General features: G+C 58.4%; 2 protein-coding genes across 3 annotated transcripts in view; one reads left to right on the top strand and one right to left on the bottom strand.

Annotated features, from left to right (window-relative positions):
- ZNF691 (zinc finger protein 691) overlaps positions 1–20649 on the bottom strand; it is a 132117-nt gene that overhangs the window by 111212 nt on the left and 256 nt on the right. The gene's annotated exons all lie outside the window — the stretch shown is intronic.
- On the top strand, positions 52–19891 carry P3H1 (prolyl 3-hydroxylase 1). 2 transcript variants are annotated; one of them, XM_056122891.1, is made up of 15 exons: positions 52–555; positions 4562–4714; positions 7486–7675; positions 8271–8402; positions 9862–10001; positions 14183–14272; positions 14640–14692; positions 14822–14943; positions 16436–16563; positions 16839–16934; positions 17265–17415; positions 18227–18344; positions 18936–19011; positions 19155–19295; positions 19505–19891. In XM_056122891.1, the coding sequence occupies exons 1-15, from the start codon at positions 82–84 to the stop codon at positions 19634–19636; spliced, it is 2196 nt and encodes a 731-aa protein (XP_055978866.1). In that variant the 5' UTR covers positions 52–81; the 3' UTR covers positions 19637–19891. The 2 variants fall into 2 exon arrangements, 1 of the variants encoding a protein (XP_055978866.1); XR_008793692.1 differs by lacking the exon at positions 19505–19891 and having other exon boundaries at positions 14640–14660; positions 19155–19215.

Below are 20649 nucleotides of genomic sequence, written 5' to 3'. Positions count from 1 at the left end.
CTTCCCGGGGCGGGGTTTTGGCTCCAGCCTGGGCGGCGGTGGCCGGGCCGGCGGGGTCCCGTTAAGTCCGCGGGAGGCGCGATGGCCGCGCGCGCGCTGAGGCTGCTGGCCACGCTGCTGGCCGTGACCGCCGCGGCCGCGCAGGCGGAGGCGGAGGCCGAGGCGGGCTGGGAGCTGGGGGCGCCCGATCTGCTCTTCACCGAGGGCACCGCGGCCTACGCGCGCGGGGACTGGGCGGGCGTGGTGCTGGGCATGGAGCGCGCGCTGCGCTCGCGGGCCGCCCTGCGCGCCCTCCGCCGGCGCTGCCGTGGCCGCTGCGCCGCCGAGCTGCCGTGGGAGCCGGCGCCCGAGCCGCCGCCGCCGCCGCCGCCCCCCGGGCCGGCCGCGGGCGCCGCCGCCCTGCTGGACCTGCGCTTCTTCGGGCGCCTGCTGCGCCGCGCCGCCTGCCTGCGCCGCTGCCTGGGGCCGCCGGCCGCGCACGCGCTCGGCGAGGAGCTGGAGCTGGAGTTCCGCAAGCGCAGCCCCTACAACTACCTGCAGGTCGCCTACTTCAAGGTGCACGCCCGCCGGGCGCCCCAGGGCGTGGTCGGTTGCATGCGACCCGGGGGACGGGGCGCGCCGGGGTGGCGAGGGGCGCGCGGTGCTCCGGGGAAGCGTGGCCCGCTGCCCGCTGGGGGCCAGCTCCCGCCGGACCCCGGGCGAGCAGGGACCGGTCCCCGAGACCCGCTTCGGCCGCCTCCCTGGGGCGAATGATGACACCCAGGGTGCTGCCGCCTCGAGTGGCATCATTCGCGGCGTCGACCGTGCAGCTCTCGGATGGCCCGTTCCCGTCGCCGGGGGAGGGGGTTGGGGAGCGTCTCCAGGGCAGCCCGGTGGCAGGGTCTTGCCTGCTGAGCGCATCCTTCCCGAGTGGGAAGCTGGAATCGGCCCGCGCAGGCCCCTCTCTGCTTCCTTTTCCAAAGAGAGTTCTCGGGTTGCCCGCGCGCAGCTGGCTCTCAGGACGCGGAGCTTGCCACGTCGCCAGTAGGGGCTGTCTGGCTCCTCCCTGTGGGGGGACCCTCTGGTGAAGGCTGTCAGGTTTCCACAGAAAATAAGCGGTTTGAGGCATGCCAGACTGCCTGGAGTCCAAGTGCACGTAGGAATCCGAAGCAGTCTGGCTTAGGTGGGACACTGCACTTAAGGGTCGCGCACTTAGTAATGCATCTGCCCAGATTCTAGCAACGTCCTGGGAGGTAGGTGCCACCGTTGGTCCCGTTTAACTGGGTGGGGGAGAAAGGGAGAGAAAAGGAGCTGTGTTGCATATCTGTGAAATGTGTAGTTTAATTCAGCCCAGGGAGAGGCGTGGAGAGTCTCAGGGAGGTCTCAGATTTGCACATCTCAGCGAGATGGCTCACACAGTTCTCCAGTCTGCCCAGTGACTCAGGGGAAACCAAGATAACTAACCCAGCTCCGTCTCTGGTCACTGATCAGCTGTGCCTTCTAAAGTGTATCTGACCAGTTTTTTTCGAAGACCCCCTAGCTCCAACTCTTGTGCAGGTAATTAAAATGCTCCCCATTGTGTTCCTTTTTGGAATCATGGAGTAAGAGTTGCTCAAGGGGTTCCTCCCCCGGGGGGGGGGCTTTTGGGGAGAGAGAAATGGACTCAAGAATCATTAGAGGGGCTGGAGAGATAGCACAGCGGGTAGGGCGTTTGCCTTGCACGCGGCCGACCCAGGTTCGATTCCCAGCATCCCATATGGTCCCCTGAGCGCCGCCAGGAGTAACTCCTGCATGCAGAGCCAGGAGAAACCCCTGTGCATCGCCAGGTGGGACCCAAAAAGCAAAAAAAAAAAAAAGAGAATCATTAGAGATTTGAGGGACCACTGGGACTGGAGAGACACCATAGTACACCATGCCTGTGGCAGACCCATGTTCAATCCCCCATACTCCATGTGGTGGCGCCCTACCCAGAGTGATCCCGCAGTTCAGAGCTACCTGAGCACTGAGTAAGTCCTGAGCACCGTCCCGTGGGGCCCAGCAATAAAAGAATCTGAATGCCGCTGGAGTGGCTGGCAGAATGGGTTTAGAATGTGGACTCGGGGAGCCTGGTGGGGTAAGCCTCAAAGAGAAGAATGTGGTGCAGGAAATAAGCTGTGTGGCCTGCTTGCGGGAAGGGCTCTCAGATTCAATGAAGAAGGTGTGGAGAAAGGAGTGAGAGGACAGAGGGGCGGAGTGGGGGAATAAATCCACTCAAGGGACACACGTCAGAAATTTTGGGGTTATTTTTTGGGGGGATGCATACCAGCAATGTGCAGGGTTTACTCCTGGCTCTGTGCTCAGGGATTACTCCTGGTGGTGCTCGAAGGACCATATGGGATGCCAGGGATTGAACCCGGCTCGCCACTTGTAAGGCAAATGCCCTATTGACTGTTGGGCCCCCGAAGTTTGTTTTGGTGGGGGCCACACTTGGGGTTCTCAGGGAACCAACCATATGTGATGTCAGGATTCGAACCATTGTCTGGGCTTCAGCCACGTACAAGGCAAGGATCTTTACTGTCTCCTGCCTTTGAGAAGGTATCTAATAGTGCAGTTAAAGAGACTGAGGTCCTGGGGCTGGAGTGATATGATAGCACAATGGGTAGGGCGTTTGCCTTGCATGCTGCAGACCCAGGTTTGATTTCCAGTATCCCATATGGTTCCCTGAGCACCGCCAGGAGTAATTCCTGTGCATCACCGGGTGTGATTCCCCCCAACCCCCCAAAAAAAAGAGAGACTGAGGTCCTGAGGAGAGAATACCAGCCTTGGGTTACCTAAAGTAGCTTTGTTTAGGGTGTGTTAACTATAGTGCCAATAATAGGAAAACATAATTTTCTAAATCTGTTGATATTTGGTATGTGCCCAGCACCATATGTTAAAAGCTGTTCGTATTTCAACCTCTCTAACCTTCCCAGCATCCTGTGAGGGGCTGAGTGTTAGCTCCAGATGACCAGTGGATTAAGGAACTGAGTCAAGAGAGGAATTTTTTTTTTTTTTTTGCTTTTTGGGTCACACCCGGCAATGCACAGGGGTTACTCCTGGCTCTGCACTCAGGAGTTACTCCTGGCGGCTCTCAGGGGACCATATGGGATGCTGGGAATCGAACCCGGGTTGGCCGTGTGCAAGGCAAATGCCCTACCTGCTGTGCTATCTCTCCCGCCCCAAGAGAGGAATTTTAAGTACCTTGTAAGAAGCCCCAGTGAGTGAGTGAGTAAACCTAGATTTGTCCCAGGTCTGATAACCAGAATTAGATCATTGGTTTTCCCCCGCTCTGGAGAAGCCCAAGTTCTCTCTTTACATGTGTCCTTCTGTTTCTCTTCATTCATACACCTCTCTAAATTTCTTTCAATAAAAACTATTTTACTTCACTAAACAAAACATTAGCTCACCATTGAATCATCATTGACTTGCTTTATATTCATTTTTGGGGAGAGTGGGGTACACCCAACAATGTTTAAGGGATACTCTGTGCCTAGTGCTTTGGGGACCACTCCTGGCAGTGCTCAGGGAACCATGAGGTACTGGAGATTGAACCCAGGCCCTCTGCATGCAAAGTATGCTCTCTGTCTGTCTGTCTGTCTGTCTGTCTGTCTGTCTGTCTCTCTCTCTCTCTCTCTCTCTCTCCATTGAGCTGTCTCTCCAGGCAGATATGCTCTGGATTCTGCATTTGGAGCTGGGTATGCTGGTGCATTGCTGAGTGGGGTGCATTCCTGTGGCATCATGATCACTATCTCACTATCTCCTTGGATTTCTGTTGAGCCGCTGGTTTCAAGCTCATGAGCTTTGAGTCAGGCTACTGTGATAGGACGTTGTATAGGAACTTAGATTTTAAAGCACTCCCATCTTTCTCTGAATGCATCAAAAACAATTTCAGGGCCTAAAGGTTGGGTTGGTGGCTTTAAGAACTTGTCCAGCAAGTACCAGAGTATTAGTTCAGGCCCTCGTGCCATTATATTACCAGCAGGATACTTCATTTCATTTATGAAAAGGAGAAGGAATTTTCTAGGCAAACTCTTCAACACAGTCTAATTTTTTTTTTCTTTTTGGGTCACACCCAGCGACGCACAGGGGTTACTCCTGGCTCATGCACTCAGGAATTCTTCCTGGCAGTGCTCAGGGGACTATATGGGATGCTGGGAATCGAACCCGGGTTGGCCGCGTGCAAGGCAAACACCCTACCTGCTGTGCTATCGCTCCAGCCCCTCCAGTTGAATCTTGAGAGAACATTGTCTGGGCCACCCGGGTTCCACGGCACCCAGTCCCTTACTGCACGAGCATTGCTGTAAAGTTGATGTTGCCACTGGGGAAGCATTACCTACTGTCACTTGGGGCGAACCACCATCATTTTATTTGAAAAATAGCTCAAAGCACACCAGGCCCCAGGTGAATTCCTGCTCTGCATTTCCTGCCCTCGGTGAGTGTGTTCTGGGGCTGAGCACCCCAAGTGGGAGACTCGGGAAGGCCAGGTTTCCTGTTTACCATGGACGGCAGGCCTGGACACACACCGGCAGAGTCGGGTTGTCACGGTCCCGTGCTTCATTCATAGATAAACAAGCTGGAGAAAGCAGTGGCCGCCGCCCACACCTTCTTCGTGGGGAATCCGGAGCATGAGGAGATGCGCCAGAACCTGGACTACTACCAGAGGATGTCCGGGGTGAAGGAGGAAGACTTCAGGGACCTGGAGGCCAAGCCCCACATGGTGAAAAGCGTTCGCTCCCCTTTGGTCTCTCCTTTGAAAGTGACGTTTGCTAGGGCTGAAGCTGTGTGTATCGTTGAGAAATGCAGATCAGCCACTATCCTGCCACCTTAAGAAAACCAGTAGTTAGTATTTTGGTCTTCCTTATTGGAGGAGAGGCACAACTGGCAGTGCCATCTCGCCCGCTCCCCGGAATGACTCGATCAATCACAATCACGATCATCCTGTTGTTCGTCGATTGCCTCGAGCAGGCCCCAGTAACGTCTCCTTTGTCCTAGCCCTGAGATTGTTTTAAAAAGTGCCATATTCAAGGCTCTTTCAGAGTTAGGAGAATGAGATCCTTCATTGTTACTGGTATTTGGCATATTGGGGAGTTTGCCAGACTCTGCCGTGTGGGCAGGTTACATTAGGTAGCCTGCCAGGCAGTCTCCTGCCCCCGCGCGTGGCTGTCCTCGCTGGGGCCCCCCGGAATGACTATTAAGAGTAAATTGCTGGGGGCTGGAAGGATAGTACAGTGGGTAGGGTGTTTGCCTTACACGCGGCCAACCTGGGTTCGATTCCCAGCATGCCATATGGTCCCCCAAGCATCGCCAGGAGCAATCCCTGAGTGCATGAGCCAGGAGTAACCCCTGTGCATTGCCGGGTGTGACCCAAAAAGCAAAACAAAACAAAACAAAACAAAAAAACCCCCCAAAAAACCAAAAACATTGCGGGGCTGGAGGGGTAGCACAACGGGTAGCATATTTGCCTTTGCCTTGCGCATGGTTGACCTGAGTTCAATCCCTGGCACCTTGTATGGTCCCCTGAGCCCCACCAGGAATTCCTAAGCACAGAACCAGGATTAGTGACCAGCACGGTTTAAAAACTTGAAAAACAAAACCAAAAGAGAGTAAATCGAACTGGAGCTATGGGATAACAGGTAAGACACTTTACATGAGGCCAACCCCGGCACCCCCTGTAGTTCCCTGAGCCCCACCAGGATTGATCCCTGAGCACAGAGCCAGGAGTAAGCCCTGACCGCCAGGTTTGGGCCCCCCCTTCAGGAAAAAAAAAAGTAAATTGTGTCCGGCCAGGGTGCTGACTTAGAGGCTGGAGTGCCTGCCTGGCATGCAAGGGCTCCGAGTTTGATTCCCGAAGTGTAATCCCTGGTGCTCCTTTGGTCCCAGATGTAACGGGAGTCCTACTTGGGAGCCTCCCCCATTTCTACAAAAAAGAAAATGGTATCCATCTAGTAACTTATAAACAGTTTTTGAGGGTGTGTTTTGTTTGGTTTTGGGGCCATACCCAGTGGTGGGTGCCCAGAGATCACTCTTGGTGGGGATTGGAAGACCCTTTGTGGTGCTGAGGGTCAAACCCAGGTCAGCCCCATGAAAGTCAAGGACCCTACCCACTGGACTGTCTTCCCAGTACATCTCCCAGTATGTGTGCATGTATCTTAAATGATCCTGTGACAGATGAAATGGCTGTTGTCCCTAGAAATGGAACCCACGCCCCACGGAGAGCACGCCTGGAGTCTGTAGTCAACTGTGGCGGCCCTACCCAGCCCTCACTGCAGGAGATCTGGCCAACACCACGTTCTAACTTTGGAGAGTCTACGTTCTTCTCCTTTTGGTGTTTGGTCTCTGTGCTTGGGGATCGCTCCTGGTGGTGTGCAGGGGACCGTGCGGTGCCGAGGATCAATCCCAGGGCTCCTGCCTGCAGAACAGGCTCCCCGGCTCGTGGAGCTATGGCTCTGACCTGAGAGTTTAATTTTTGCTTGTTTTTGTTTTGGGACTACTACTCCAGTGGTGCTCAGGACTTATTCCTAGTTCCGCACTTAGGGATCACTCCCAGCAGGGCTTGGGGATCTTATGTGGTGGGTCAGCCCACAAGGAGAACAACTTCCCTGCCCACTATACTAGCATACTGGCCCAAGAGTTTAGTTTGGATTTTGGTTTGGGGCCACACCCCACAATACTCAGGGGTTATTCCTGGCTCTGCACTCAGGGATCACTCCTGGCAGGCTCAGAGGGCCCTATGGGGTATTAGGGATCCAACCCTAGTGGGCTGTGAGCAAGGCAAGAGCCCCACCCGCTGTGCCATGGGCCCCCTCCTCTCGCATCTTCTTTTATTTATTTATTTATGTATTTATTGACTTTTTGCACACCCAGTGATGCTCAGAGGTTACTTCTGGCTCTGCACTCAAGAATTACTCCTGGTGGTGCTCAGGGGATGATATGGGATGCCGGGGATTGAACCTAGGTTGGCTGTGTGCAAGGCAAACACCCTACCTGCTGTACTAGCACACTGGCCCAAGAGTTTAGTTTGGATTTTGGTTTGGGGCCACACCCCACAATACTCAGGGGTTATTCCTGGCTCTGCACTCAGGCATCACTCCTGGCAGGCTCAGAGGACCCTATGGGGTATCAGGGATCCAACCCTGGTGGGCTGCAAGGAAGACAAGAGCTCCACCCGCTGTGCTATGAGCTCCCTCCTCTTGCATCTTCTTCTCCTCCTCCTCCTCCTCCTCCTCCTCCTCCTCCTCCTCCTCCTCCTCCGCACTCAAGAATTACACCTGGCGGTGCTCAGGGGACCATATGGGATGCTGGGGATCGAACCCAGGTTGGCCGTGTGCAAGGCAAACGCCCTCCCCGCTGGACTACAGCTCTAGCCCCCTCCTCTCGCATCTTTATACTGTCCTGTGCAAGTGTCAGGGAATGAGAATGTGCCTGCTTGACTAAAAGGAAAGCAGCAGCCGGCGGCCTGCCTCGAGCCCCCCCATCTCCTCCCAGTAGCAGGAGTTCCGGCTGGGCGTGCGGCTCTACTCGGAGGAGCAGCCGGGGGAGGCATTGCCGCACCTGGAGTCGGCGCTGCGAGAGTACTTCCTGGCAGACGAGGAGTGCCGCGCCCTGTGCGAGGGGCCCTACGACTACGACGGCTACAACTACCTCGAGTACAGGGCCGACCTGCTGCAGGCCATCACGGGTGGGTGCCGGGCATCTGCTTTTTCTTTCTTTTCTTTTTCCTTTTGGGTCACACCCGGCGATGCTCAGGGCTTACTCCTGGCCCTGCACTCAGGAATTACTCCTGGTGGTGTTTGGAGAACCATATGAGATGCCGGGGATCGAACCCGGCAAACGCCCTACCCGCTGTACTATCAGTCCGGCCCCCTCTGACTATTTTCATGCTATCCTCGGTGGTGCCCCAAGGCCAGTCCCAGCTCTGTGCTCAGGAGTGACCCCTGCCAGGGGCTCCTGGGCACATACGTGATGCTGGATATTCCAGGGGGGTCGGCCGCCTGCCAGGCCGATGCCTTCCCGACTATACTCTCTCCCCCACCCTATCACGTGCATCTTTTTGTTTTGTTTATGGGTCACACCCAGTGATGCTCAGGGATAACTCCTGGCTAGCTAGGATTGTGTGGGATGCCGAGGATGGCGCCCGGGTGGGCTGTATGCGAGGCAAGTACCCTACCCGCTGCATTGTCCCTGCAGTCTCCGATCTTGTTCCTCTTAACCCGGCTCTGAGTCCTTGCCGCCGGACCCAGCGGTCACCTGCCCTCGCCTCTGATTCCTTTCAGATCATTACGTGCAGGTGCTCAGCTGTAAGCAGGGCTGTGTCACCGAGCTTGCCTCCCACCCAAGCCGCGAGAAGCCCTTCGAAGACTTCCTGCCATCGCATTATAATTACCTGCAGTTTGCTTACTATAACAGTAAGTCCTGCCCTCTCCTCTCTCTCTCTTCCTTCGAACTCGGAAGCCAGATGGGCAAGGGTTCTCACCCCCTGAGCCTGTTATATTCAGGCTCTCCACTGTGGCTCTGGGAGAGCCAGGGATCCTGGGGGGCATCTTACAAGGTGCTCTTCAAGGCGCTTGGTACTAGCAACTCCCTAAAGTCAGGACAGACTATCTGTCTGTCTCTTCCCTGCTGTAGCATTTATAATCTGATTTTGCATCTGACACCGCAAAGGGAAGGGTGGGTCTCCCACTCACCGCCCCATCGAGGGCTTCTCCCTGGGAGCTGATGCTTATAGGGGCAAGGGGCACCTGTTTGTAGGCAGGGCATACTGGGTTCTGCCAGGGCACACTGGGTTCTGCCAGGGCTTACTGGGTTCTGCTAAGCAGGACAGCAGTCTCAGAAGTAGACGATGTTGATGGCTGCCCGAGTAGCCTAATACAGGAATCAGAACCGTTCTTCTTCCCTTTTCTGGCTACACCCAGTGATGCTCAGGACTTACTCCTAGCTTTGTACTCAAGGATCACTCCTGGTGGGGCTCTGGAGGACCGTGTGGGATGCCGGGGATCAAACCCAGGTTAGCCACATGCAAGGCCTTTCCCCTTGTACAATCGCTCTGTTTCCCTGGAACCAAAACAGTTCTGACAAAGAGGTGTCAGAAACCCACTTTTGAGCATCCACAGGGAAAAGAAGGTGTGGAGATTCTGCCTGAAACTGATCTAATATTGAGACCAGGGATCATATTAATTACAAATGTTATTATATTATTATTATATTAATATTATATTATTCATTATCTCATTCTTGCTTTGGACAACCTGGCAGGCTACCGAATGTAACCTGCCCACATGGCAGAGTCTGGCAAACTCCCCGTGGTGTACCCAATATGCCAAATACTAGTAACAATGATGGGTCTCATTGTCCTAACCCTGGAAGAGCCTTGAATATGGCACTTTTTAAAAAATCTCAGGGCTAGGATGAAGGAGACGTTACTGGGGCCTGCTCGAGGCAATTGACGAACAACAGGATGGTCGTGATCGTCATCGTTATTATATTGTTTGGGGGCCACTCCCGGTGATGCTCAGGACTTCCTCCTGGCTCTGCACTCAGAGATCACTCCCGGCAGTGCTCAGGGGACCATCTGGGGTGCCAGTAGGGATCAAATCAGGGTCGGTCGCATGCGAGGCAAACGCCCTACCTGCTATACTATCACTCTGGCCAACATTACTTATGAATTTTTAAAGCTGTGAATGCTCAGAAGACTTCAGTCTTCCCTGTTGTAGCACTGGGGAACCTGGCGGATACTTGAGCACTTTAAATTCCGTTCTGTGTCGTGAAACTCCTCCCCCTAACCCGGCAGAGTGGTATGCAACAGGTCCTGGGCTGGGTCTGGCGCCCGGAACCCTTTCCCCTGAGCCCTTTCTTCCCCCTTTGTAGTTGGCAATTACACGCAAGCTATCGAGTGTGCCAAGACCTACCTTCTCTTCTTCCCCGACGATGAGGTGATGAACCAGAATCTGGCTTACTACACAGCCGCCCTGGGGGAAGAAGAGGCTGCATCCATCAGCCCCCGTGAGGTGAGTCTTTCTGTTGTTGCTGTTTGGGGACCATACCCGGTGATGCTCGGGGCTGACTCCTGGCTCTGTGCTCAGGAGTCACTCTTGGCAGGCTTGGGGAACCCTGTACCTTGTGGGCACTGGGGATGGAACCCGGGTCAGCCACATGCAAAGCAAGTGCCCTTCCTGCCGTACTATCATTCTGGGCACACCCCGACTTCCCCATTAGGTAAGTCTTGTGTGATTCAGGCAGGGCCAAGAAGATAGCTCATAGGGCAGGAGCAGGGGAAAGGGGTAGGGGGAAAAAAAGGGGGGGCTGATTAGATGCTTCAGGCGACTCAGCTTGGTCCCTAGCACCACATGGTCCCCCAAGCACTGTTAGGGAGCAGCCCTGGAACACTGAGCCAGAAATAACCTCTCAGTAGCACTGGGTTGTGGCCTCCTCGAGAAACAAAGCCAAACCAAAAATAATTGGGCAGCTGATCCCGCCCAGGAGCAGAAATGTGGGCCGTTGGAAGGGGAAGCTGGAGCTCGTGGGCCGGGGGTGCCGGGTGCTTGGACTGGATGAATGCTTGATCCAGCTGTCACTCAAGAATAGGGAAGCAGGGCTGGAGTGATAGCACAGCAGGTAGAGCGTTTGCCTTACACGCGGCTGACCTGGGTTGATTCCCAGCATCCCATATGGTCCCCTGAACACTGCCAGGAGTAATTCCTCAGTGCATGAGCCAGGAGTAACCCCTGTGTGCATCACCGGGTGTGACCCAAAAAGCAAAAAAAAAAAAAAAAGAAAAGAAAATAGGGGAGCTCAGAAAGTCTGACTGCTGTGAGCCGTAACTAGCAGGATCTGGGCCCAGAAGACTGATGTCTGAGTTGGCCAAGTCACAGGCCTGGGGCTGGAGCGATAGCACAGCAGGTAGGGCGTTTGCCTTGCACGCGGCCAACCCAGGTTCGATTCCCAGCATCCCATATAGTCCCCTGAACACCGCCAGGGGTAATTCCTGAGCACAGAGCCAGGAGTAGCCCCTGTGCATCGCCGGGTGTGACCCAAAAAGCAAAAAAAAAAAAAAAAAAGTCACAGGCCTGCTCTCTTCCCATGCTGGCACCCCGACTCTGACACTTGAAAACCCCTTTCTGGACCATGTTTTATCATTTTGTTTTGGGGCCATATCCAGTGGTGGTCAGAACTTACTTCTGGCTCTGTGCTCAGGGATTACTCCCAGTAGGGCCCTGGAAACCATATGGGATGCCAGGGATTGAACCAGGGTCAGCTGAATGCAAGGCAAAAGCCCTACCTGCTGTACTCTTTGGATCCCCTTTATCTTGTGTATGTGGGGGGGGGGGAGGGTGGTTTTTTTTGGGTCACATCTGGAGATGCTCTCAGGGATCATGACTCTGTGCTCAGGAATTACCCCTGGTGGTGCTCAGGGGACCATATGAGATGCAGGGGATCGAACCTGGGTCGGCCCATGCAAGACAAATGCCCTACCCTCTACTATCACCCCAGCCCTAGTTTTATTATTTATTTGTGGTTTTTAGGCCACATTCAGTGGTGCTCGGAGATGGCTTCTGGCTCTTTGCTCAGGGATCACTTCCTGGGGGGGTTGGGAGTAGTGTTAGGTGACCATATGGGATGCTGGGAATCGAACTCAGGCCAGTTGCATGCAAGGCAAATGCCCTTCCCACTTTACTACTACTCCAATCCCTATATCCTTAAAACACACACACACACACACACACACACACACACACACTTGTACGTTTAAATTTCAAATGGTAAACTTTCTGGAAAGACTGGTAAGAAATTCCTGTCTACCATCTCCGTGGGTTCCCTTTGCTCTGTCTGAGACAGCTGATCCCAGGGCAGGCGGGCACAGACAGGTGTGTGTGGAGTTCCTGGAGCTCCTGTGGGAATTGCACGTGGCTGTGGGACCCTGGAGAAGCCACGCGGGGTGTGGGGGCCCAGGAGGCAGCCGAGAGAGATCCCGGGAGGAATGGAGGCTGAGAACGGCCAGGACAAACACCTGGACAGTTGTCCCAAGTACTTGGCGGGGCAGTGGAGGGGAGTGACCCAGTTGCTGCAGCCGCTGATGCCGGACCTCAGGCACAGGGGCGTCACAGAGTGTCCTGTCGTGATGGCTTGAGGACAGTGGTGACCATTGCTCAGAGCCAAGGGTGCCGGGCTGGGAGCAGAGGGGATCGGTTACCCCGGGGGGCTGAGCAGGGGGAGGGAGAGGTGGAACCTGGGTGGTGTTTTCGCTCCCACCCCCCTATGCTTCATACCCAAGTAGGTGCCCCTCAGAGGCGAGGCGCGTCCGTGGTGCCATCTGCGTGGCTCCTGATCTCCCCCTGGAGCAGGGCACCCGCATGTCCTCTTCCCTGGGACGATGCTGCTGTGGCAGAAACGCTTCCCGTGGGGGCCTGCAGCCCTCGGTGTTGAAAACAGCCCTTTCCGACGTGGGCGGTAGTTTGGATTTTGCAGACTTCCTCGGTGTCTGTTTGTGTCTGTTTGATTTTCATGGCATCCCAGTGAGAGTGGGGTGGAGATCCCCCACCTACCTGGACAAGAAAACCATTCTTCCCAGTTCTGGCGTCCCTCAGAGCAAAGTGTCCGTCTCCTGGTCTCCCCACCTGCCTGAACAATGCTGTGGTTGTCCTCTTTGGCCACTAGATGGCTACCCTCTGGGTTGGCGAGGCTGCTCTTCTCCCAGCCTCTTTGTCTTGTGTGAGCGAGTCTGGGGCCGATGGGAAGGTGGTGGCTCTGCCTTTTCCACTCGGGTCCCTCTCTTACCAACGAGAAGGAGGCTGCGAGGTGCTGAGCCCGGCGCAGTCCCAGCCCGTTGGGGCGGACCTGCAGTATGGTTGGCCCGTCCTGGCCGCCTCCAGCCGTTGATGATCTTTTCACGGGGCCCCGGGTGGTGAGCTGACTGGCCAAGGGATGCCTCTGACCACTGGCGGTGCTGTCCAAAATCTCTTTCCTCCCCAGAGCCGTTACTGTTCCTGGCACCTGGCGGATACGCACTGGCTCCCCAGCGAAAGAATGAGAGGTGCTGGGGCTGGAGCGATAGATAGCACAGCGGGTAGGGCGTTTGCCGTGCACGCAGCCGACCCAAGTTCAGTTCCCAGCATCCCATATGGTCCCCTGAGCACTGCCAGGAGGAATTCCTGAGTGCATGAGCCAGGAGTAACCCCTGAGCATTGCCAGGTGTGACCCAAAAAGAAGAAGGAAAAAAAAAAAAAGAATGAGGGTGCAAGTGGATCTGGAGATTCCAGACCTTTCCCGAGCTTGGTGAAGAAGCCAAGCTTCTTGCTAGGAAGCTGGATTTGGGTTACACCCGGCAGTGTTCAGGGACCCTGATGGTGTTCGGGGGACGGGACGGGGTGCGTCGAATGAGGGTCCCCTACACGCGAGGCAAGACTCCCCCAGCCCAATGCCGAGCTCCTGAACACCTTGGGGAGCGGACTTGGAGCTCCCTGCTGGGTAGGTGACGCTGGTGACCTGGGCACTCGCGTGTCCCTTACTGCTCTCGGCCCTGATTCTAACTGACGGTGTCTTCTCTCTGCCTTCCTCCTCCTGCTGCTTGGACGCTGGCAGGGCTCCTAGGGGATGGAGTTTCCCTCCAAGGTACTTAGTGTCCCGGTGGGGTAAGCGCCATCTCGGAATGTGCCCACCTGCTGCCCTCCTGCAGCTGCCCATCTTCAGGGGGGGCCCGGCAGGCCTGAGAGGCTGGGACAGGCCTGGGCGCTGAAGGTGCGGTCCCTGCTCTGTCCCCTCCAGCTGCAGTCCCCTCTGCACCTTGTAAATGGAAGGGGCCCATGCCCACGCCCGAGGGCAGGTCCTCTGGCTATCACCCCCCAGTGCTTAGCACTCAGGTTTCTTCCTTGAGTCCCCCGACTCCTGTAGAACTCAGGAAGGAATTCTCCCTAAGGGGGGGCGGAGGGTGGGTATTTGTCTCCTGAGAACCCCTGGTTTCTCGACTCAGACGTTATCGGGGCACAGGGAGAGGTGGACGGCAGGGGACCTGCTTCCTTCCCGTGGGGCCTGGTCATGCCACACTTTGAAGCCAGGCCCAGGCTCTGGTGGATGAGGCCAGAGGAACCCTTGGGCGCAGAGGCGGTCAGGGAGCAGACTCGCCCACGCGGATGGGAGGGAGCCCCCTGGCAGGAGGGCTGGTGCCAGGGCGCTGCCTCCCGTCCCTCCCCAGAGTGCCCGGGAGTACCGCCAGCGGAGCCTGCTGGAGAAGGGGCTGCTCTTCTTCGCTTATGACGCCTTCGGGATTCCCTTTGTGGATCCGGTGAGTGGGTGAGGTGGGGGCAGAGGCCTGGCGGGGATAGATGCTCTGGGCTGATGCTCAGGACTCTGGGGAGGAAACAGAGTCTTGTCCGACTCTGCGCCGGACAAGAGGCCACTGAACTCATCTATGGGCGATGGATGCGTGGGGCTGCCGGGGGGGGGTGTCAGAGACCCTCCCTCAGCCTCCGGGGTGGGGGACGTCGTGAGAAGTCGCCTGTAGCACTCCCGCCCCCATTGGACCTGAAGAGTACGCACTTAATGGGCCGTCGGTCACACACTGGGCAGGGATGCCCATGGTCACGCAACTGACCCGCAGGTCACGCAACTGACCCGCAGGGCCTCTTTGTTTCCCCCTGACCTGCCTTTAGGATTCATGGACCCCCGAAGAGGTGATTCCCAAGAGGTTGCGAGAGAAACAGAAGTGAGGTCCCGTGGCTGGTGGGGGTGGGGGGGCTTGTTGGAGACGGATGGGGGCCCGCAGTGGGGGGGGCCATGAGGGGTGGGAGTGGGCCCAGACCCCCATCCAGCGCTCAGAGCGGCCGTGTCGCAGGTCGGAGCGGGAGACCGCCGTCCGCATCTCCCAGGAGATCGGCCAGCTCATGAAGGAGATCGAGACCCTCGTGGAGGAGAAGACCAAGGAGTCTCTGGACGTGAGCAGGCTGACTCGGGAAGGTGAGTGGGGCTGCGGCCCCGGCAGAGCCAGCCCCAGGCTCGGGGCCACACTCACGGGGGCCTGACCTTCTGCAGAGAGCACCGAGAATTAGCCTAGAATAGTCCTGGGCTGGAGAGAGTATGGCCAGCCATCAAGGCGCTTGCCTTGCCTGCAGCCGACCGTGGCACCACCAGGAGCCCCCTTGAGCACTGACGGCGTGGCCCCACCCCCCCCCTCGCACCCGCACAAAGGAAACAAAGACAGGAAAGAATTCACCCCTGGAGCCCGAGCGGTAGTACAGCCAGGAGAGCCCCTGCCTTGCCCTTGCCTTGCCCAGGCTGACCTGGGTTCAATCTCCAGCATCCCATATGGTCCCCGTCAGGAGTGAGCCCTAGGCTCAGAGTCAGGAATAAGCGTGTCCAAGTGTGGCCCAAAACACAATAAAATAATACTTCCAAGCCCAGGAGGGGCCTCCAACTCTCAGGCTAGGTTCCTGTCCTCCAGTGAGCATTTCCGGACACAGCTCTCTGTCCAGCCCCTGGTCTGCAGTTGCCCCTGGACACCACCTCCCTCTGTGTGTCCTGCCTTCCCCCCACTGCTAGACCGCTAGACCAGAAGCTCTCCCCCTCCTCCCTGCCCTCTCCCTCCTCCCTGCCCCTTCCCTGCTCCTCCACCCTCTCCCCCATGAGCCTGACTGACCTAAACATATTCCAGCTGCTTCCTTCCCCGAATGCTCTTCCCCACAGGTCTGCCAGGGGAACACTTCTCAGATCGACTCACAAAGCTATTCTTTTTGGGGGGGGTTCGGGGGAGACGAGTTTCCAAGAGGTATTCAGCAGGGCCTGGGACCTCTCCCAGGGATATTTGGCCAACTGGGTCAGACCATCAATGCTCAGTTCCAGTGGTGCTGGGGACCCCCAGGGCCACCCTGGCAGTGCTTGGGGCCCCCAGGGCTCCACTCAGTGATTCTCACTGGTGGGGCTGGGGGATCAGGCTCGGGTTGGGCACAAGCGAGGTGTGTGAGACTTCACTCCGCTGTCTTCCAGGCCCCTTATTTCAAATGAATGGTACTGATGTGGTGGCCATTGGAATTCTAAACATTTGCTATGTGCCTGCATTATGGGAGTCACCCCTGAGCATCGCTGGGTGTGACCCAAAAAAAAAGGGAAGCTTTATCGTTCTTTGTATCAAAGAGACGTTAACTCTGGGAAGGAGCTGCTGTTTTACAGAGGAGAAAAGGCTCCGAGAGGGTTAGAACTGTGCCAAGGTCACAAGCAAGGCCAGGCTGAAGCAGTCCGGGTCCGCTGCGCCTTCCTTAGGGACATGCTCAGGGCATGTCCTCCAGGACTGGGAAGACTCTGCAACCAGCAGCTGGGCTGGGGCCTCTGTGTCCCCTGCAACCCCCCCAGTGGGATTGTGCCCCGTGGCCAGGCAGCAGGGGGCCAGTCTGCTCCCGCTGGGCCGTGGCGCCTCAGCCCTGAGCCCTGCTGACCTCTCGCTGTGGCCCCGCAGGCGGCCCCCTGCTCTACGAGGGCATCCGGCTGGCCATGAACTCCAGGGTCCTGAACGGCTCCCAAAGGGTGGTGATGGACGGCGTCCTCTCCGACGACGAGTGCCGGGAGCTGCAGAGACTCACCAATGTGAGAGTCGCTGCCCCTCTCTCCTCCCCGCACCCCTTCCCCCAGCCTGCCCCCACCCTGCCCCGCACCCCTGCCCTGCACCTCCCACGCAGGTACCTCCCCCATGCACAGACCTTCACCCCCTCCTTGCGATACCCCGGCCCAGCCTCCCTGTCCCCTGGCCCAGGCCTCTTAGGAGCCAGCGCCAGCCTCACCCTTGCTGCGGGCACCTGGCCACCTCTCCCGGGGCCCTCGGCAGCCCTGGCTGACACCACCTTGTTTGGGGGCACTTGTAGGCAGCAGCAACCTCAGGAGACGGCTACCGGGGCCAGACCTCCCCCCACACCCCCAACGAGAAGTTCTACGGTGTCACCGTCTTCAAGGCCCTCACGGTAGAGCCCCTGCTCGGCCTTCAGGGTGCGGGGGGCAGGAGCAGGGGGCGAGGGTGGGCAAGATAGTGGGAGGCCTCTGTCCCTGGGGCCACGGCCACAGAGGCCCCGGGATCCTGGCGGGGCCCCTGCTCCCCGAAACCAAGTGCTTTCTCAAGAGCGCTGGTCCCGGGCAGACTTAGGGGCGGGAAGGAGCAGGACGCAGGAGAGACAGAGGAAGGGGCACTGGGGGGCTCCGTGGGAAGCCCAGCTCGCTCCCAGCAGCAGCGGCAGCAGAGGGGCGTTGCTGGGGGCGCGGGGTGGGGGCAGCTGACCTGGCTCCTCCTCTTGCAGCTGGGCCAGGAAGGGAAAGTGCCACTGCAGAGCGCCCACCTGTACTACAACGTGACGGAGAAGGTGCGGCGGGTCATGGAGTCCTACTTCCGCCTGGACACCCCCCTCTACTTCTCCTACTCCCACCTGGTGTGCCGCACAGCCATCGAAGGTGGGCGCCCCCTGCTGGGGCATGAGGAGCGGGTCCCTTCCTCCCAGCCTGGGGTTGGGGCTCTCTGTGCACCGCCCCCCGGCCTCCCCCAGCGGAGAGGGGCGTGGGGGTGGGCATGGGGTGCGGAGACTGGAGGCGGTTGGGGCAGATGCAGTGACGGCGCCTTCACTGCCACTCTGAGTCAGGGGCCTTGCTCTGAGTCTGGGTGTGAGGTATGAGGGGCAGGGACAGTTGTGCTGGGTGGGGTGCCAGGACGCTGCGAGTGTGAGCATGCCATGAAACCAGGCGCACGGAGAGGCCAGCTGGAGCCCACAGGGGAGGCGGGGGCAGGGGCTGCAGGAGCCGCTGCCCAGACTGGGATGCTCCAGGTCCACAGTGTGCCTCCCTCTCCACCTGGGGCAGGTTGGGATTGGGGGCCAGGCAGAGGAAGGAGGTGGGGTGGAGGGGCAGGGGCTGGGGGCACTGGGGGCCGCTGGCGGCTCACCTCCGCTGTCTGTCTGCATCCTCAGGTGTGGCCATGAGCTGCCCCAGCCCCTGATCAGGGCCCCTCCTTCCCGCTCTCCTCACCCTGCCTCCCTCCAGTGTCCTCGTCAGAGCCCCGTCCCGCTTGTTGCATCTCCTCACCCCACCAAGAACCTTCCCCAGAGCTGCCATAAATTCCTGCACTGGGGGCTCCGCCCAAACGGTCTCTCCTCCGGGGCCCTTCCTGCAGACCCCAGTACCTTTGGGGATACCCCCCCCCGCGCCCACCAACAAGAGTGCTGTAGTGGCCTCTGAGGTGGCCCTCGCTAACCCACTTCCTTGGCCCCAGAGGCCCAGGCCGAGAGGAAGGACAGCAGCCACCCCGTCCACGTGGACAACTGCATCCTGAACGCTGAGACCCTCGAGTGCACCAAGGAGCCCCCCGCCTACACCGCCCGTGACTACAGGTGCTGGCTTCCCACCCTCCCCTCGCTCAGCACGTGTGAGCACACACGTACACACATGCACAGTCAGGTCCACGTGTACACGTGTACACAGTCATAATCCACACGTGCACATACACACACATGCATACATACATCCACATGTGCACACACATGCAAGAGCACACACCCACCCACACACGTGCACACACACATACACATATGCGTACAGGTATCCATGCACACATACATGTACACACATGTGCACATACTTCCATCCACATACATGCACATACACATGTACACATGTGCACACATGCACACACAATCACCCACACACATGCACGCCCACATGTACATGCACCTGTGGTCAGATTTCCGTCCAGTTGCTTGCAGGGTGAGCAGCAACTGTGTAGGGCGGGTGCTGTGGGCGCACCCCAGGGAAGGACTCGCGGGAGGGGTGAAGCAGGGATGTGGGAGGTGGTGGGTGCGGGCTGCAGAGAAGATTCTGGAAGCTTCTCCTCCTTGGAAAGTGGCCCTCCTGCCAGTGCCGAGAGCAGTTGGTGTTGGGGGCTGGGGCTGGGGGCGGTGCCAAGATGCGGCCTCTTTCCCCAGTGCCATCCTCTATCTGAACGGAGACTTTGATGGGGGCAACTTCTACTTCACCGAGCTGGATGCCAAGACAGTGACGGTGAGTGGCGCACGCAGTGAAAACAGCCCCGAGTCTGCTTCCCCACGGTCGGCCGCCTTCTCCCTGCGGCGCTGGCCTGGGAAGGAACGCCAGGCTGAGAGCCACCCCGCCCTGGCCCTAATGAGGGTCCTGGGTCTGTGCAGGCAGAGGTGCGGCCACAGTGCGGGAGGACGGTGGGCTTCTCGTCCGGCTCTGAGAACCCGCATGGTGTGAAGGCGGTCACCAGGGGGCAGCGCTGTGCCATCGCCCTCTGGTTCACCCTGGACGCGCGGCACAGTGAGCGGGTGAGTCCCCCGGCTTCCCTCCCTGGGGGGCCCTCTTGCACCCGGCTCTCCTCCCCCAGCCAGTGGCGTAGACACGAGGACGCACCGGCCTGGGGGTTCCGCTGGGTCCCCCAGGGGTGGGACGTGGGGGATGGGGCATCTTGGTTCTGATAGAGAGCAGGGCCCAGTGGCCGGGAGCCCTCTGAGTGGACAGGGCATGGTCTTTGCAGGACAGAGTTCAGGCCGATGACCTGGTGAAGATGCTCTTCAGCCCCGAGGAGCTGGACCTCCCCCCGGAGCAGCCCCCCGAAGCACAGCAGGACCCCCCGCCGTCTACAGAGGTGTCGAAGGATGAGCTCTGACAGCATCCTGCTGCCTGCGACAGACTCTCCGACCCCTCGGCTCCACTGTGGGGACCCCATGGCACAGCCGGTGGCCCCCCAGACTGTGGAGCTGGCCCCAGAGAGCAGCACCGCCTGCAGGGAGCCCCTGCTACCTGGCCCTGGGGTGCCCCACGCACAGCCGCCTGCCCGGTGCCCGCTGCATGGGGAGTGGACATGGTGGTCAGCCACTCCCTGGACCTCGTGGGGAGGGGGCCTGGCGGGAGGTGCTCTGGGCCGCCAGCCAGTATTTAAGTCTTGTTCGACAGCCAACAAATAAATGATCTGTGTTTTTTTACTTGGGTTTGTGCTGGAAACAGGCCCTCCCGGCCCCTTGGGTCTCACTCGGTGACAGTGCTGGGGCAGGTGGCCGGACACGTGGACTCGGGTCTGGAGCTGTCATCTGGGTCTGCGGCCCTGTCCACTGTCCGGGGTGCGACAGCCAAGAACACTTGAGGCAAACAGGGAGCCTGTTAATCCTCTCCGAGCCAAAAGCAGATGTCAGCCCCACGGCCTGCACGGTGGTCAGCTTCCGGCGCCCCCACCTAGGGCCTGACTTCCCCCCAGACGACAGAGCTGTGGCGACTGAGCAGCGTTGGGCCTTGTTTTGTGGGCCACACCTGGCGGTGTCCAGTGGCAGCTCCTGGCGGGCCAATCAGGGCCACTCCCTGGGTGCTCGGGGGACCCTGGGGTGCTGGATATGGAACCCAGGCCTCCTGCTGGCTGAGGGTGCACCCAGCCATCTCGCCTGCTCCTGCGGGTAGTGCTTCCTCTTGGAGTGCTGGGTTTGGGGGAGCACAGGGAGTCCGTTCCTGTCCTCTCTGAGTTTGTGATTTAGGAGGGCGGCTCCAGGTAACCTTGAAGGAAGGGAGAGAAAATCACCGGGGGAGACTGGCGTGCCATAGAATGGCTGGGGACAACGGCGGGGCCGTCAGCCACGGGCAATGCTCTGAGCAGAAGCCAAGGGCCACCTTGGCGCTCAGTGGTGAGGGCCT

Source organism: Sorex fumeus, unplaced genomic scaffold, assembly GCF_029834395.1.
Source record: "Sorex fumeus unplaced genomic scaffold, SorFum_2.1 ptg000047l, whole genome shotgun sequence".
In the NCBI taxonomy this organism is placed as follows: domain Eukaryota; kingdom Metazoa; phylum Chordata; class Mammalia; order Eulipotyphla; family Soricidae; genus Sorex; species Sorex fumeus.
The sequence above is the reverse complement of the archived record's forward strand: the minus strand, read 5'-3'. Positions and strand labels throughout refer to the sequence as shown.